The sequence below is a fragment of the Gasterosteus aculeatus genome, chromosome 12, assembly GCF_964276395.1.
Source record: "Gasterosteus aculeatus chromosome 12, fGasAcu3.hap1.1, whole genome shotgun sequence".
In the NCBI taxonomy this organism is placed as follows: Eukaryota; Metazoa; Chordata; class Actinopteri; order Perciformes; family Gasterosteidae; genus Gasterosteus; species Gasterosteus aculeatus.
In genome coordinates this window covers 11,885,971-11,903,314 of record NC_135700.1, presented here as the reverse complement: position 1 = coordinate 11,903,314, position 17,344 = coordinate 11,885,971, and the positions used below count along the sequence as shown (strand labels likewise).

General features: G+C 41.3%; 2 protein-coding genes across 4 annotated transcripts in view; both read left to right on the top strand.

Annotated features, from left to right (window-relative positions):
- tead1b (TEA domain family member 1b) overlaps window positions 1-10,952 on the top strand; it is a 41,225-nt gene extending 30,273 nt beyond the window's left edge. For all 3 annotated transcript variants that reach the window (XM_040203096.2, XM_040203103.2, XM_040203088.2), the window contains 9 exons: window positions 887-898; window positions 1,757-1,888; window positions 2,141-2,187; window positions 2,292-2,350; window positions 3,441-3,559; window positions 4,759-4,932; window positions 6,699-6,839; window positions 6,924-7,076; window positions 7,768-10,952. In XM_040203096.2, coding sequence (XP_040059030.1) covers window positions 887-898; window positions 1,757-1,888; window positions 2,141-2,187; window positions 2,292-2,350; window positions 3,441-3,559; window positions 4,759-4,932; window positions 6,699-6,839; window positions 6,924-7,076; window positions 7,768-7,881 — 951 coding nt within the window. In that variant the 3' untranslated portion in view covers window positions 7,882-10,952. The remainder of the gene's footprint in view (window positions 1-886; window positions 899-1,756; window positions 1,889-2,140; window positions 2,188-2,291; window positions 2,351-3,440; window positions 3,560-4,758; window positions 4,933-6,698; window positions 6,840-6,923; window positions 7,077-7,767) is intronic.
- Window positions 10,953-11,132: 180 nt separating this feature from the next.
- rassf10b (Ras association domain family member 10b) lies at window positions 11,133-14,238 on the top strand. Its single transcript, XM_040203115.2, has one exon. It carries the CDS (start codon window positions 12,697-12,699, stop codon window positions 13,978-13,980), a length of 1,284 nt encoding a protein of 427 aa, XP_040059049.2. The 5' UTR covers window positions 11,133-12,696; the 3' UTR covers window positions 13,981-14,238.
- Window positions 14,239-17,344: the final 3,106 nt, after the last annotated feature.

The following is a 17,344-nucleotide window of genomic DNA, read 5'->3' as shown; positions in this document are numbered from 1 at the left end:
TTTTATCTGAGGGGGATGCTGAATGAAAAGTCAGAGGATCCTCATTGGTTATTACGATTCTTCCTAAAGAGGACTTTTAGATTTTACATTATTTAAATAAAAATATTCTGCATGGACCACGTTGACAGACCAAAAGAAATAAAAGAAATATGTAAAATGGTTCATTTACTGGACACACTTAAAATAGTCTCCTCTGTGTATTTGTAATAGTTTAGTAAAATGTGGGGAAGCATGCTGGTATTGGCTGGTGGTGTGTGGCCGAGAGCTGAAGGTCCAAGGAAATCGGTCTGATGGCTGACTCTTGCTGAAATGCTGTCTGCTTTCTTGTTCATCCCTCTTCGTCCTCACAGTGCCGTGGCTGTCGGCTGCTATCCCACCTCCCAGTCCAGATGACCTCATTTCAGAGCATTTTAGTCAATCGCAATTAACAATAATTGATTTTGTTGAAATCCCATGAGAAAGCTTTTAACAATTACCGATTTAAAATGGGGAAAAAAGCATTGTGAAAGAAGCCGTCAGGAACAATATTGACCTGTAATTTAAGGTATTTAATGAAGTAATACTTGTATATCAAAGGTTTCCCCCCCCATGTGCCATGTTCTTCTTTCCTTGGACGACTTTGTGAAATAACAGACATCATTGTTCTGTTTTTTCTGTCTTGAGTAATGAGTACTGATCAAAATGTGGAAATTGTGGAGGAAAATCCTTATTAGGTGTTTGGTGCACATTTGTGTTGTGCTGTGTCAAGAAGGCTTGACATCCACAAATGTAACTGTTGTACTGTGATGCTGGTAGGTTTGTCATGCAGACTTTAATAACCATTTTATTAATAAATGTTTAATAACCACAATTAATTCACCACAAACCCTTGTTTTTTTGCACACAGGTTACAAGCATGGTAAGTATTCATTTTCTGTTTGTAATGTTGTCTTTTTATTTCATTTGGAGCTGCTCTGTCCTTCAGCTGCTAGCTTTGCATTTGTTCTCATAGCGACACAGTTGATGTTTTTCTAGTTTAGTGCTTTTTTCATTGTGTCATCATGCTATTATCACGCTGTAGCTTATCTCCGCACCACCGGCATCTGTTGCCAGCATGCTTTCCTCTCGCTTCTACCACCAGTGAGTCTGCATGGGTTTGCTAAACATATACCCATATGTCCAGGTGTCCAAGTTCAATATGACTTCTTACAACTTGTGAATGCCTACTAACAAAGGACTATGTCCAAAACGACAGGAAATGTGCAGTGCCTTTCTGCAGGCTCATGTGGCTCTTTCTTACCATTAAGCATGGCCATTTACAATTGTTACCTCCTGATGATTTAAAGATTACTCGTTTGAAAAATAAGGAACCAGAGAAGTGAAAGTTTCTTAAGCAAGTGAGACTTTTTATCCCTCGGTTTTTACTTCTCGGACATTCTCGACAATGTGTGGATGTGTTTTGACGCAATCTTGATAGAAATGCTGCTGAATGAGTTTTTGAAAGTATTTTATTGGTAGAATGGTCAAAAACTTTCCTGTATGCATACCACAGCTTTCGCACTGTATATTGGAATTTAATCCTGTTCCGCACATTCCTATAAAAACACTTTTCATTGATAATGCACATGCATCCTCTTTTAACCTGCTTGCAGTTTACTGTTGTGACAGTGGTGATGCTTTTAGTGTGTCGTTTGGAGTCTGTTTGTTACTACCTCTACAACATGCCCGACCTTCCCCTTGTGTGCGAGAGCTAAGCCTTTTGTGACTGCTGTTAAAGGACCAAGCCGTGAAGGACAAAGCCCTCCAGAGCATGGCCTCCATGTCCTCGGCTCAGATTGTTTCTGCCACGGCTATTCACAACAAGCTGGGCCTGCCAGGCATCCCGCGCCCAGCCTTTCCTGGAGCGGGGGTAAGAGCCTTGTCGTCGCCCCGCTATTGATCCATCCTGTCCAGTTTCACCCACGGCAGCCACGAGGCCAACCACGCCGACGCCCGCGCCAAATCACATTACACACCACAGCTTTGCATAACTGCTGCTATCAGATAAGCACGTTATCAAGTGGAGTGTTAGTCAAGATAACTACATCCGCTGAACACGGAGCTCTTTTTATCACAGTTGTACCTTCTCTGTTGTTTTCTATTAAAACATGTAATTCTCCAGTTATGGCAGGGCATGATATCGGCCGGTCAGCCAGGATCCTCACAAGAGTAAGTGTGAAATAAATACAATAAAAATTGTTTTTTGAATTCACAAAACTAAGGAAAGTAATGGTTTAAATGTGGTTTTATATATTTGTCATTCTCTATTCCAGCATTAAGCCTTTCACCCAGCAAGCCTATCCCATCCAGCCAGTCACAACAGCCATTTCAAGTAAGAATTTACCTGATTAGAAAACTATTTGCTGGATTTCAAATATTTTAAATTCAAGCTTAAGCCGTAAAAAAAATCTAATAACATGCAATCTTATGCTGAGTTTTTGAAAGTATTTTATTGGTAGAATGGTCAAAAAGCAAACTTTCCTGTATGCATACCACAGCTTTCACACTGTATATTGGAATTTAATTCTGTTCTGCACATTCCTAACTATACTGTGTCAAAACTTGCTCCATCTCCACATGAACATTTATTTCGGTAAAAAACATGCAAAATTGTTGAATCCATTTCTTTAGTTTTCCGAGGATAATGGGCAGATTATCTCGCTGTAAAACGAATGTGTTGATAGAGAGAAATTAAAACGCTTGAAACTTGGGACCAAAACTTAGAAAAATAACACTTTTTTTTTTTAATGAACATCTTTTTAGGAACTGCCGTTTTCATCAGTAAAGACAGCATTAGTGTGATTTCTTGGTTTTATTTTAAGAATACAACAACAAATATTCGGCCCTCCTCACCGTGGACACCGAGCTACGTCCCCTGATCACAGCTGCATTGGCTGAAAGACAAATTCCACTTCCTAGCTTGTTGTATAACGAGTTTTGTCCTGCTCTTAGATGCCCAGAAATGTCTCACATTCAAATATTAAACTACAGGCAGATTTAGACACCCCACCACATTTTTCTTAATAAAGGAATTGTTGAGCGGTATGATTTCTGTACGAGACTTTAAATTGTTTTTCGGAAGATTTAGGATGTTTTTATTTTATTTGTATGATAGATATTAAAAGAAAACTAAAAACAGCTTTATTTATACAAGTTAAATAAAATTAGGAGAGAATCTGTGCACTGAAATGTGTCCTTAATATCATGCGTTTCAATGCCGTGACCCCAAACCTGGTTTGAAGATGTATTTCCTTTTTGTTTGTACAGTTTGTGAATTGCTCTGCGTTTTAAATGTGAGCAAAGAAGGTCAGAACTAGATAAACAACAACAGGACAAACTAAAGTTAAATGAACTAAATGTAGCTGCACTGTAAAACAACCAGCAGAAAGGACACATTTTGTGTTATTGTGGCGTTACCGTAGGTTACGAGCCTACAGGAGCTCCAACGGCACCAGCATGGCAGGGCCGCTCCATCGGAACATCTAAACTCCGACTGGTGGAGTTCTCCGCCTTCCTGGAGCAACAGAGAGACCCAGACACAGTGAGTGCAGCATTAAACTAAAGCATGAAGTATCGCTATCTCTTGGTGTTCATTCCCACCTCTTATCATCCAGGCCTTTCCTCTATCAATACACTGGGACCTTTTCCCAGGCAGAGAGTCAACTGAGAGGAGGCCAAAACAAGCTGAGGGCCTGTAGGGACACGGCAGGAAAAACTGCATATTAATCAGTACCTTAAAAGGCCAAAACTGTATTTACGTGGCAGACTTCAGTTCAGGCGAACCATCCACAGTCTCATAGAGCGTGCATTGACAAATTCAAGTCCCACATTTCTTGTTTGCTTTAGGAATATTTTTAATGTTTGTCCACTTTTCCCTGAGCACTTTCTTTTGTTATTACAACGGCAGGACAACAGCCATTATTCTTACATTCAGCCCGATGATTGAAATTGTTGCATTTGCCCTAAAGGCTACACACTTGACAGGCTGCTCTGTGAGCTTTTAAACTGAAGTGCAGTACCACAGCGTTTAATGCGGTCACCGCAAGGTCAACAAACCTCTGAAATTCAAATGTCATTTTCTGATTTGCTTCTCTTTCTGCCTTTTTGCTGGGCACCGTGGGTTTAAACAGACCACAACATTCATCAAAATCCAAATATTCTCATTTGAAAAGTTGATGGAATAGAGAAAACATATTTTTTCAAAGATAAAGCACTCAAATTGCATTCCATATTGTCAATTTAGGTTTAGTGTGGTTGCCTTCTGCAAAAATGTTGCTTTTCATCCGAGTGGAGACAGAATAATTGGTTGAATTATTTAGTTTGCCTAATTCCCCCCATAGAGATGGATCCATCTCGGTCAAATATGTTGAGATTTTTTACTTTCTTTTTTAAAAAGTCACATATTCTAAGTTAATAGAAATTGCGCAGTCATTCCTACCTTGGGAACAGTTCGTTTTTGGAGCAGAATCACGTTTCCGAATTTTGACATCATAGAACCATGTAGACGGCCAAATACAGTGCTGCTCAGGGTTATCATCATGAGGTGGTATTGTTACCAAATATGATTACTACTAACACTTGTTATAGTGGTTTATTTGTCAGGATTTGTGTTTTGTAAGATTACCCTCTCTGTGTAGATGACTTTCTTGATATTGATACTCAGGTCATTTTTAATGAATTGTGAATTAGAGCACCATATTTTAAAGTATGTTTGTAACACTATTGCATGTATTCTTTCAGTACAACAAACACCTATTTGTACATATCGGACAGACAAATCACTCCTACAGTGACGCCCTGCTGGAGTCTGTGGACATTCGCCAGATTTATGACAAATTCCCAGAAAAGAAAGGAGGACTGAAGGAGCTGTATGGAAAAGGTTCTCAGAATTCCTTCTTCCTTATAAAATTCTGGGTGAGTGTTGCAGCCGCAGGATTGATCATTTATCGTATAAAATGGAGGATTACATTTCTTTACGCACATCAGTATGAATATCACTGTGAAATGTTTGATGGCAGAATCGGGAACATTCGGCTCAGGTTCGTCTGTGGTGATTGGTTGTAATCAGTCTAAGCAGAGCAGAATGCTCTCTTAATGTTTGCAGAATGCACTCGGCTATATTTGGACTTGCATAGCAGGAGAGCTTTTGATCAAAGCAGTCACTAATTCAACGTAATATCTCCAAACAATGGAGTGACCTGGTTGCACTCCTAATGGCTGTTTAAACATTGCATGTATTTCCTCCCTGATGCAAAATGCTAACTAGCGGCAGCCAACAAAGTAGGACCGTATGCACTTGGACCAAGTCCCCTCAAATTCCTTTTGAAGTGACCGACCAATCTAAATTTCAAATGAAAGACCGAATCTGCACAATAATGAATGTATAACTACTTTGCTTAATGAAGGAGGAGAATGTTGTAGGAGGACGTCTCCTCTTTTTGAATCCATAATGAACAGGATGTTGAGGGCATAGAAAGGCTGCACTCCGGGAGTAGACCAGTTCGACCTTTATAATCAGTCTTTTAACGTAAATTCATTTAATCCTCTTTAGTATCTCATTTCCAATATGGACACATTTACATACTTCCTCAGATGTGGCCTAGATCTTCTAATTTGATATATGATATACATGTTTAATCTCAACAGCTCTCCATTAGACAGTGACAAAAGAAGTAAACTAACATATTTGGATGCCACATTTAAACCAAATGCTGATGTCCTCGAGTACAGATGTTACGTTCTGTATAATGTGTGTATTTACTTCATCTTAGTCTTCATAGTGGGTTGTCTTTGTAGTTTGCAGTCAAGCAACCAGGAGTTGGTAAAGACCCAAGCAAAGAATGTTTTATAAATTTGCACCGTAAATGATTGACGTGTAAATAACTTTACGGTGATGTATGTTAATGTTGTTTCAACTACGTACTTGTTACCAATTGGGAAAATGAAATACAAATATTATATTGCAGGTTCAACAAAGGAATCGTTTCCCTTATTCTAGAACTAAAGACACGGCTCTTCCATTTCCTTTTCTGCTTTATATTGTTGGAACGTATTGCACATCGATGGGACATTTAAAAAGTAGGAATTAGAGGCCTCTTGATTTCCTTACTTTTACCCACATGTATCCAGTGTGAACACTGCATGATCAAAACCTGCCCACATTTAGCATAGAGTGAGAAATCGACTAATACTAATACGTCAGCGTTATTTGGCTTCTTACTGATACTTTGGTATTCCTCTACATGTCGGCCTTTAACAAGAAATAATACACAGAACAAAATGACAACGTGGATTTGAGGCAATTGAGTAACAGTCTCCATTACTAAGTCTGTCCACCAGAGAGCGCTGAGTTTATTTTTTCATTTTAATTGTGAAATGTCCCGCTGATGAATTTTGGTCATAGATCATTAATCAAATCAGTCAAAGAGAATTCATATTGAGAATGTTTAATTAAAATTAAAGATTTGCTAAATATTGCCTTTTTGGAAGTTTAATTTCGGCATGTTACACCTAATCCAGCTGCATTTAGTTCTGTGCAGCTTGTCACCGTTGCCATTACTAGTATTTTACCATTTTGATACACTTTATTTCCTCTTTGTACCGTGCCTGGGTCTTTTGTTCAAAACCTAAATTTAGATTTTAATTGCCGCAGATTGCTCATCTAAACGATTCTATTCCAGGCGGACTTGAACTGCAGCATTCAAGATGATACTGGCTCTTTCTACGGTGTCACGAGTCAGTACGAAAGCTCTGAGAACATGACCATTACCTGCTCAACAAAGGTCTGCTCCTTTGGGAAGCAGGTGGTTGAGAAAGTTGAGGTATGAACTCAAATATTTTCATCCTGGTGATCAAAACAATGAATTGCTATTTTGATTGAGACATTTCTTTCCCTTTTTCCTCAGACTGAATATGCGCGGTTCGAGAATGGACGCTTTGTCTACCGGATAAGTCGGTCTCCCATGTGTGAATACATGATCAACTTCATCCACAAACTAAAACATCTGCCAGAAAAATATATGATGAACAGCGTGCTGGAGAACTTCACAATCTTATTGGTAATCACCACACTGAGCGAAGTGGGCGAGATCCCTCCGCGCTACTCTCCTTCTCCTTCCTTCCCTCTGCTGCCAGGCTGTCGGGGACGAGAAGGAGTTTTCCTCGTCCTTCTTGCATTGCCCTCATTCCACAGGGGACGAGGCTCCGTGTGAGGAGCCCCATTATCTGCAGGGGAAAACCGGGGATTATAGGGAGAGGGAACCTCTGTTTTTAGCCATCACGCGGGGTCATTCAGCACTCCAAGAGAGGGCAAAAAGGAAAAAACAAATTCAAAGACGGGCATAGTCAGGAGGGCAAACGGGGCCAAAACCCTCTGCAGCTTGAAAATGTTTGTAACATTGTCTTAGAAATGCTCAGGAGGAACTGATACTGAAGCATATCCGTGGAGAAACAGTGTTTCTATATGCGACGGGGTCTGGAGAGACAGAGGGTGAACACTGGTACATTCATATGAGAACAATACTGTGTTTTTTAAACATTAAAACACTTTACCACGTTCTTGTAGAAACCTATGGACCTTGTTTTACCCTTTAACTTACATGTGCCGAAAGATATTACCTTTAAAACATGTATATTGAAATAATTTATTCATTGTGATGTCAAATCTTTACATTTATCTGATTATCTGATTGTGTTTTCTGTTCCCTTGAATACGTGTACACCAGAAAGTGACTGTGTGTTCTCTTGCAGGTGGTGACGAATAGGGACACGCAGGAGACACTGCTGTGTATGGCGTGTGTGTTTGAGGTCTCAAACAGTGAGCACGGCGCCCAGCATCATATCTACAGACTGGTAAAGGAATGAGAGGCTCTGAGCTTCCCCAAATCCCTCCTCTTTATTTACATGGACTTACCAACCTCAAGACAAGTGGCAGTGCCTCTACCTGAAAGTCACACCGACAATGCTTTTTGGTCATGGTATTGGGTGAAGTCAGTTGTTATAAATTTGTTTTAATATAAAGTGTTTGTTATTTGACTGCAGCTGTGAATTACGGTACAGTTGTTTTATGTTTGAATACGAGAATTCTCGTTTATAATAATGTTGAGTTGGTCTGTTTTAGGTATAAATGTGGCTGTTTTTAAAGAATTTACTATATTAATTTGGTAAATGGAAATATGTGTCTTCTTCTGCTTTGTTATGTATATTAAGAAAAAGAAGGATGCTGATCTTTTTCTTTCAGCAGCCTGATGTGGTCTGTGTAATATGTTTGAGTGTGTTTCGTGTGTCTGTAGTTCATAATTTGTGAGCGTACATACTGTAGATATACAGTCATGCACCAACAGCCAATAGATTTTCCAAAGAAACTAAACTAAGAAAACACTACACGGACAGTTAGAAGCGAGTGGTTATGGACATTGCATATTTACTGCTTTTTCTTAAAAAAGACTCTGCTTTCATTCGTTTATTTATCCCTGTTGAAGCACTCCAAGTCTTAGACACTAACAACTGAATTATTGCACTGTGAAAGTACTAACAACATTTTGCCCGCAAATGTAGGAGGTCTTGTCCCCCGCTAAACATTTCTGTGCTACAACTCTTTGTGACAACTGATGGGAGAACTTTAGACAGGTGAAAGTACTGCAGAAATGACTCGGAACTGACTCATCTTGTCCAAAAGCACTTTGTTCCCCCGCCTGGACTGCCTTTTGTAACGCTTACTTATTTCTGTTGCAGCTGTGGTTTTAGAACAATACTCAATCAGCACACTATAAATCACGTGTAGAAGGAAGGCCTTGTTCAGTACGCTGTGGCTTTGTCCTCTTAAAGGCTCAGCATATCGTCGCCCCCCCCCCCCCCCCCCCCTGCGATGTTGGTGTCAAAAAAGACTCCAAACTGCCTTCACGTCGTCACGCTGTGTTCACATGTTTACGTGGCCTACGTCGATTCCGAGCCTTAAACATGTTAAAGCTGTGAGAACTCCAAAAGATGCCCCTTAAAACTGTGATCACTGCGCAGGAAGACTCTTTTGTTTGCATTGTGTAAGAATTGTACAATCCCGTCTGCCAAAGTGTAGATGTACAGTGCCTTAGTATACACTCTAACATTTTCCTTTTTGTTCTAAGTCCAAAATCTGTTTGATGGAACAGGCAAAAATAAGTCACCGCTATGTTACTTGGTACCTCTTCACATCTGAGAAATAATGTTTCTTACTATTGGTACACTCCTAGAAATACAGTTTTCTTGACGTTATTAAAAGGCAGTGCTCTTTTGTTGAAGTGTGTTAATTTAATTAAGCTCAGAAAAAGTTATAAAACAGGTTCTATTTTACTCTAATGCTGTAAGTGTTCCTAAAATATCAGCCTTCTTTTCTACAAGTGTACTATAAACAGACTGACTGCCTTTCCTGTTAAAAGACCAAAAATACAGAGATACAGTTAATCTATTGTCCTGTCCTGCATGGTAGCGAGGAAGTGCCTTTTGGTATAAAATGTCCAGCTTCAAAAAGATTGAACAGAAAGTACAAATTCAATGTTGCCAGACCAAAAAATTACACAACTTAAACCAATCACCACATTGCCTTTTTAAAGGATTATTGCTACAGGAGGATGAAAGCTTGTCATAAGTAAAAAAAGATAAACGATTATTTTTCATTGATTTCACAAATTGTGTATTTGAAGAAAACATATTTCTTTCCTCGAGTTCAAAGACCGAAAGACCTGCTAAAACCGTGCGCCCACTAACTGCACGCAGAATGTCAACTCGTGTGGACACTGCAGCTGTTTGCCTCCTGCACACTTGCAGGTTCGAGTGTGTTTTTAAAAAGGATTTGGGAAACATAAAACTCTCTTCTGGATCCACGACACTCGCGCGATGTGAAAACATCACAAGGTTACCTTTGATGATGCAGTTGACACAGCTGGCACAAGACACAAGATTTGATCATTGACCGTTCAGATCCTAAAGGAAACTATTTAATGCTTATACGCTACAAATTCCATAACTTTTTATGTGGTTGAAATTCTTTCAAAAAACGGTTTCAGAAGCTAATTTTCTGGAGGTCTGGACACATTCGTAGAGGTTTAATGCTTTTCACCAGAAGGACCGTAGAGACACTTACAATTATGAGGTATTTTAATAAGAGAAGCTCTAAATAATTGCAGACAATGTTGGATAAAGTTCAATCAATCATTCAGTATTTTGCCACAGTCCTGCAGACACTGTGGAGTTTTCGTGGGTTTTCTTTTCTCTCGTTTACCTCGTGTATTCGTTCACATTTACTGATTACTTAGTGAGATGTTTTCCTATTGTATTTGTATAAAGTTGTTCTTGTTTTTGTGATGACATCGTCTGCATATTGCGAGCCCGATAAGATGGTATAATGATGTGGCTGCTGCACTGCTGGTACATTTTCACATGTTTAAACACTCACAGCCTTGGTCGACATGAATGTCTGGAGGACCGTTTTAAAATGAAATGGACACATTAAAAAAGAAACATGAGGAATCATAAATATAAACATATCAGCAGTTTAGCTCTTGTTATTTGTAATTCCGTCGACAGAGTAGGTACTGGTACCTTTTTGTTTCACAATCATTTTCAGATGGTGGCTTTAAAGTGATTTTTCACACTGCTCACATATAGTTGTCGTACACACATTTGGGTTTTGTGTGCAGACTTTTTTTTTTGTAAAAAGGTGCTTTGTACAAAATGATATAGCTTAGCTTTTCTTGGTACAGGTGTGTGATATCTTTTTGTATCCAAGGTTTTGGAGCAAAGGAGAGAAAAGAAGCTCTGCTGTGTTTCTGTGTTCTGCAGTTGGTCTTGTCTTTGCTCCGTGACATTATGACGCCTTCTTGATAATAGTAGTTTTTTTTGTAGCTTTCTAGATACTTTGTATGTATACGATATTGAAGTTAAATAAATCTGAAAATGAACAGCCTGCTTTTGTTGTCACTTCAGTGAAACATTTATGCCCTGAAGCAGCAACATGAATCTGTGTGGACGAGGCCTCATTTAACTGCAGAAACCTCAGATCAACAGCAGATGGAGCCTGTCACTTGCTTTATGTTGATCTGCCTGTGTCCCCATGCAACCAACTGTAATATATTAATGTATACAGGGAGACTTTAATTAAGAAACAGGTTTTATTTAACTTTGAGTTCAACCATTAAGGAACCGCTAAATGTTATCCAGCATGTAATTAAAATGCAGTCACATAAGTCATGACATTTAAAACACTTTCTTTTCTGCAAAATATCTAATGACGTACTTGACATAGTTAAATAAAGAGTGGTGCCCATGAACCAAGAGGAACTGAATTGTTCATCCATAAATTACACTTGCACTATTACCTCTTGAATGCAAGCAAAATCATTTCATATTTAGTATTTCATGTGCACACGTGTGTGCTCTGAGCGAGCCGAACAATTCTAATAGCGTTTTGCTTTGAGGTTGCACTACATCAATATGACGCCTTTCAATGATAGGGCTGCAGAAATCCATTAATAAAATACTGATACAAATAAGAAAATAATAATAAAACCTTTACCTGTGGCTGTTGCTTAGCATGAACTTATTAGACAGACACCTACTGGTCTGCCTGCCTATGAGCCCTACCAGCCGTGTTTAGACTTTTTGTAGAGACGAGCTGCCGCTGTGTGGCCGGCTGTGACTTTCTCGCTAGATTTAGGGACATTTGTTTGAATTATAGTCTGTTGGTTTGGAGGTGGTGCTGCCAGCTACTTACCTTCTACCGCGGCCACTTTGTCGACATGTCATGAGATCACTGTAACAAACACTCCTCCTGGGGACAGCTTGCTAGTTTCATTGGACATGGCGGCAACAGATCTTTTAAATCTCGCTTAGTTGCTGAGAATTGACAGCCCTGCAAATCCAGTTAACACTTTAAAATGTAGAGGCTTGTGTGCTTTCACATGTCAAGGAATTGATCTGGCTTGTCTGAGAAGACGAGTATGAACCTTCTCTCACACACATGGTAATAATCTAAAGCTAAAACTATTGGGACACCAAAAATACACAAGCAAAAGCTGGCACACCTCTTATCCAAGAGGTTCACATGGTCATTATAAGCCTCAAGTAACCCTCCTGTAGGGACACAAGCAGCAACCATCGAAACCCCTTCCCAAAACTATACCAGGCCTTTCTTGGAGACGAATGTGAGCAAAAGCAAAATTATATTAGTATTAATATTCAGATCATTGAACACAAACGAGTAATTCAGAAGGTCACCTCTCCTCCACTCAGATCTCTCAATATAACACTCTTTGCGCCTCTGCCCCACGGCCGTGGGGACTGCATGAAGTGTCTGCTCTATATTCAGAAAAATGTTCATTTTATGTAATTCATTGTATATGCTGTATATGGGAATATACAATAACCGTCATTAACCTCCAACTTGTCATAGACAAATAACAACTGGCCGCTGACGCTTGTGGGTGGAAGTCATGTGGTCACAGCAGAGGCAGTCTCGTGAGGGCAGACCTGGATTTGGCACCAGGAAAGTGCACTGGAGGACCCTAAACCCTTCAGCTCCATCAGCCACATCGCGCACATCGGACGCAGAGGAGATTTTGACGGACATGCGAATTTAACTCGGTTTAAAAAAAAACTTTTTCCTTCTTTCTATTTAGAAGAATTGGGGTTCATCAGACACCTGCGATGGAGACGGAGGAGGGCCAAATCTCGGTGTGGGTCTGCCGAGAGGAGAAGCTCGTCTTCGGCTTGTCGAAGCGCACAGCCTGCGCCGACGTTGTCAAAGTACTCGTGGAGGAGCAGAACGCGCAGCGCGGCCTCCCCGACGCCGCGTGCCCGCGTGCGTACTGCATAGTGGAGAAATGGAGAGGTTTCGAGAGGACCTTGCCGAGCAAAACCAAGATGCTCCGGCTGTGGTGCGCGTGGGGGGAGGAGCGGAGCAACGTGAAGTTTTTGCTGGTGAAAAGTGAGGCGTCTCTGGCCAGCCACGGGGCCCGCGGCGCAGAGGCGCGGGTGGTGCTCAGCAGACACAGGCCCCGTGTTGCCAAGAGCCCCGAGGGGGGCATCCCGCCCGGGAAACACCGGCGCGTCGTTAGGAAAGCTTTCAGGAAGCTGGAGAGGATCAATAGAAAGAGGGCGCAGAGAGACGCGTCCTCCGCGGAAACGATCGAAACGTTGGTCCATCTGGTGATTTCGCAGGATCACACGATGCGCCAGCAGCTCCAGAGGATTACGCAGCTGGACGCGGACATCGAAGCGTGCGAGGCGAAGGTGCATTCCGACCGAATTGATAAACACGGGGTGAACTACGTGCAGGACACGTACTTGGTGGACGCTGCCCGCCGAGACGGAGACCGCGTGCGTTCAGCTCAAACTGTCGCCAGCCTCGAAGAGTACGTGCGGCGGTGCGAGCAGGTGGTTCGACTGCAGGAGGAGCTGCGGGAGAAAGAAGCCCTGGTGGACGTGTTCACGGCGCAGGTCCAGCAGGAGCTGAACCGCCGCTGGATGCGGCGGAGGAAACAGCTGCAGCGCGAGGACGCCGAGCCCGACGAGGCGCCAGACGCAGCGTCAGAGAAGCAGCTGTTCTGGGAAGAGGACAGGATCAGAACGCAGCTGGAGGCGAGTTTGTACGTCGGTCTGCGCCTCAACGCGGATTTAGATGCTATTGGGGGCGATTTAGAGCTGACCCGGGAGATTTGCGGAGCGAGGGAGAAGGAAATGAGGGATTTGCTGGAGAAAGTGAAGATTTTGGAGATGGAGGAAGGGAGCGCCAACGAGGAGAGATGTGGCCCCGGGACTGATGATAAGATGGGGATGACGTGCGCTTTGGAGAGGGAACCCGAGTGGGTGGCGCAGGCCGGGGGTCCGTCTAAAGCTCACTGTGTGGACGACGACGACTCAGACACTGGCTTAAGTTCTCTGCATAGTCAGGACTCAGACTGCCTCCCTGTGTGGGAGTCACTGGTTTAGGATTCATCTGACTCTTTGTCACATTTACAGCTGCACAGTCTTAAGGATTGCTCTGATGTAAACGTGGAATTCAGGTTATCCTACTCATGATATCCTTTTTTTATATCTTAATATCGCATCCCAACAATCTTAACAATCATCACAACCTCATTTATTTTTATAACTTCCATTTATGTTTTTATTTGGTGGGGTGCTAAATGTTGATCTCACCAAGAAAGTTGTTTTGATATTAAAAATAAAAGCCGCAGCTTGACCTCATTTGTTATTCAATAGTATTTTGTGTGGATTTTGAAGTCAGGAATGCAAACAACACAATGATGCCAAAACCAGTCAACCTCTGTCGTGTCAATACAACCTCACACAGACAAACATTCTAGTCATCTTTATCGTGAACAAGATCTCCGTGTTCACTGTAAGCAGACACTGACTGAAAGAATCTGAAGCCATAATAATGTCAAGCAGAAATGACTGTAGTTTACAGTCAAATGTCTTTGACATTAGACTATAATGTTTCCCCACTGTATGATATTTATTAGTCTACACATATTCAGCTCCCCATGCAGGACACGCGGCTGCTGGCGCCGCAGGTCCTTCCTTCCTGGAGGATTCATGTCCGCATGGTAGCTTTTGTTAGTCTGCAACGGGCTTTGCGATTCTGACGAACAAAGTAATCAACGGTTAACCGTCAAAAAGTATGTAGTGAACGAGCTCAACCTTGTAGGCCTGCTGGTATTTCAGTATTTTCATTTTGTCTCTTGAAAAGGGAGGCACCTTGAGACTCGATGACACAATACATTCTCCAAACATGACTTTAACTATTGAAATATGTGCTGCCACGACCACATTCTGACATTACATCTAGAACGAAAAACGTTTGTAGCACTTAAACTGTAAAATGTTTTTTTCTTGCTATTGTCTCGGTTGTAATTGTGGTGGAGCCAGAGGTCATCTGTCATGTTGTGGACAATAACAGTTGAAGTAAATTTCTCTTCTTAGGAGTGGCAACAAAATATCCTCAGTTTCCCAAAAAGGTTCCTCTTTGTCAAGGTCTGAAACTCAAAGTGGTCCTCGCAGTGATAGGACTACAAGAACACACACACACACACACACACACAAGCCATCTTGAGTGTCTTGAATTTAGGGCAGCATCATTGTCAAACGAGAGGAAGTACTGTATTACACGCCGGTTGAATGGCAGCCTTCCTGCCTCTTGACTTACATCAGCACTCGGCTCTCTTACACAGTGGAACATAAATTAGCCTGACTTAATAGAAAGAAAACCCTACCTCACACATGAAAAGCACTATTGTAATAGTATTCTATTCACAGAGGAAGACATGAGCACATTCTTTTGTCTTTGTTTAAGAGGTGGCGTGTTTTCCACATTTGCAGCCTTTGTTTCTCGACACTGAGAGGGTTCACAGGTCATGTTATCAAAGGTTAACGTCACTGACGCGTTGTTGGCAACTTAATCTTTCTTCCGTCGGGGTCATAAAGGTGAACATGGGGAGTTCGGACACTTTAAGCAGCCACGGTCCCAATTTCTGGGGCTCAATGGACAGAGCAGAGGGTTTTATGTGGAGGGGTATCTGCATGGCCACTAAATCATTATGTCGCCACTGTTAACTCCATTTACTGTGTAAACTATAAGATGTACTGTACGGGTGTCCTGTGGGCTGCAGTGCTGTTGCCTTAAACAACCTTTTTAATCAATAGCCGTATACCATGTCTATTATGCTGCTAACTGTGATTGAGTTTGCTGTTCCAAGGTCATGCCTATTCGGATTAAGGGTTATATGCATCTTTATTTCTGAATAAAAAAAAAATATATATATATATATATATATATATTATAGATATCTGTTTATGAAGTAAATGAAGGTTATGTTCATATATTAATTAGATTAAATATTTCATTCTCTGCCGTTCTTTTTATTTTTTACAAATTCACCAGTCAGACGTAGGTAGATTTTGATTGTTTCATCAGGTCGAGTCAGTATCAGATGAATCCTTCGACATTGTCATGGAGGGTGTGGGTGGGTCTACGTTTCCAGAGGCAGAACTTGCAAAATCCCTTTATGCCGTAGAAGGTTTTTTTCTGCCGTTGTTCTGTGAACTTTCAGCTTTTAAGAATGAAAATAAATGTTGCCTCTGATATGTTCAAACATGTCAACTTTATAAGTCAGATTAATTCTTTTTTTTTTCACACAAATTCCTTGCGGGAAAAAAAACGTATCTTAATGACTCAACTGTCCGGAGGTTTCTAATCCCAGGAATGTGTCACTTTGTGTTCCTGTTGTTCCTTTGTTCGGCCTCAGCGAGTTATCCGCCATGAAGTTACTAATGAAGGTATTGCCTCAAGAGCCAGAACTTCAATAACCAGTGTTGAGGTGTGCTGACAGACTGGCAGCGCAGTGTGCGCTCATTAGACCTCATTGTGCTGGTGGCAGGTGTGTTGATCTTGTAAGACTGGGTGCTGACCCCAGGACCTTTCCTGTGGGATACTGTACCACCTCCTTCCAAGCCGCCTGTCACCTCCTGTAGCATCTCACGCAGCCCAGATCTGTCACCAACGGACTCATTTTCCCCCAACCACCTTCCCCAAAGGAGATGAGTCACAAATAGTGATGCAGCAGAGCGTAGGGAACATTTATGAAGGATTTGCTTACTAAACTTAAGCGTGTATATTACAGGATTGTACAGGATTGTATAAAACCACATTAAACCCGTGTGATGGATTTATAACTGCAAAATGAAAAACAGAATTGGACTTCTTCCAGGAACAAATCAGTTGCTTTTAGAGTAACATTCTGAAAATCCATCGAGGGAAAATTCACCACACATTTGATCATATCTTCCGTTTCAGATCACTCATACTTTGGTTACGAGATCTGTGGACAAACTCTCAAAACTTTTGATTTTCTAATATTTTGTAAAAATAGCCAATTCTATTGAAATAATACATAATAGTACAACAACACACATAGTGAGGTCAAAGGGGTTGAACTTCGTGAGCTGGTGCAGGAAGTTCAACTTCTGCTGAGCCTTCTTCCTGATGGTGTCAATGCTGGAGGCCCACTTTAGGTCCCAGGAGATTATGGATCCCAGAAGCCTGAAGATCTCCACAGCACTCATATGGCTCCGGTGATCAGTTGAAGATCAGCGTGAATGTGACATGTACGTGACTGTGAATGTGATATGTATCTGAAATTTGGATTTTTACACCTTTGATTAACGAAGGTATCCCATTTCATATTTTTGGATGGAATAAGTGCAATGCTGAGTTCGTAATTTGTCTCATAGTTGTGTAGAAAGTCAAGAGAACTGTCTGACGAAAACCATAAGTTGTTTAAAAGACATGCGA

Coding starts and splice junctions, on each gene's coding strand:
- rassf10b (XM_040203115.2), top strand. CDS start 12,697: ATGGAGACGGAGGAGGGCCAAATCTCGGTGTGGGTCTGCCGAGAGGAG.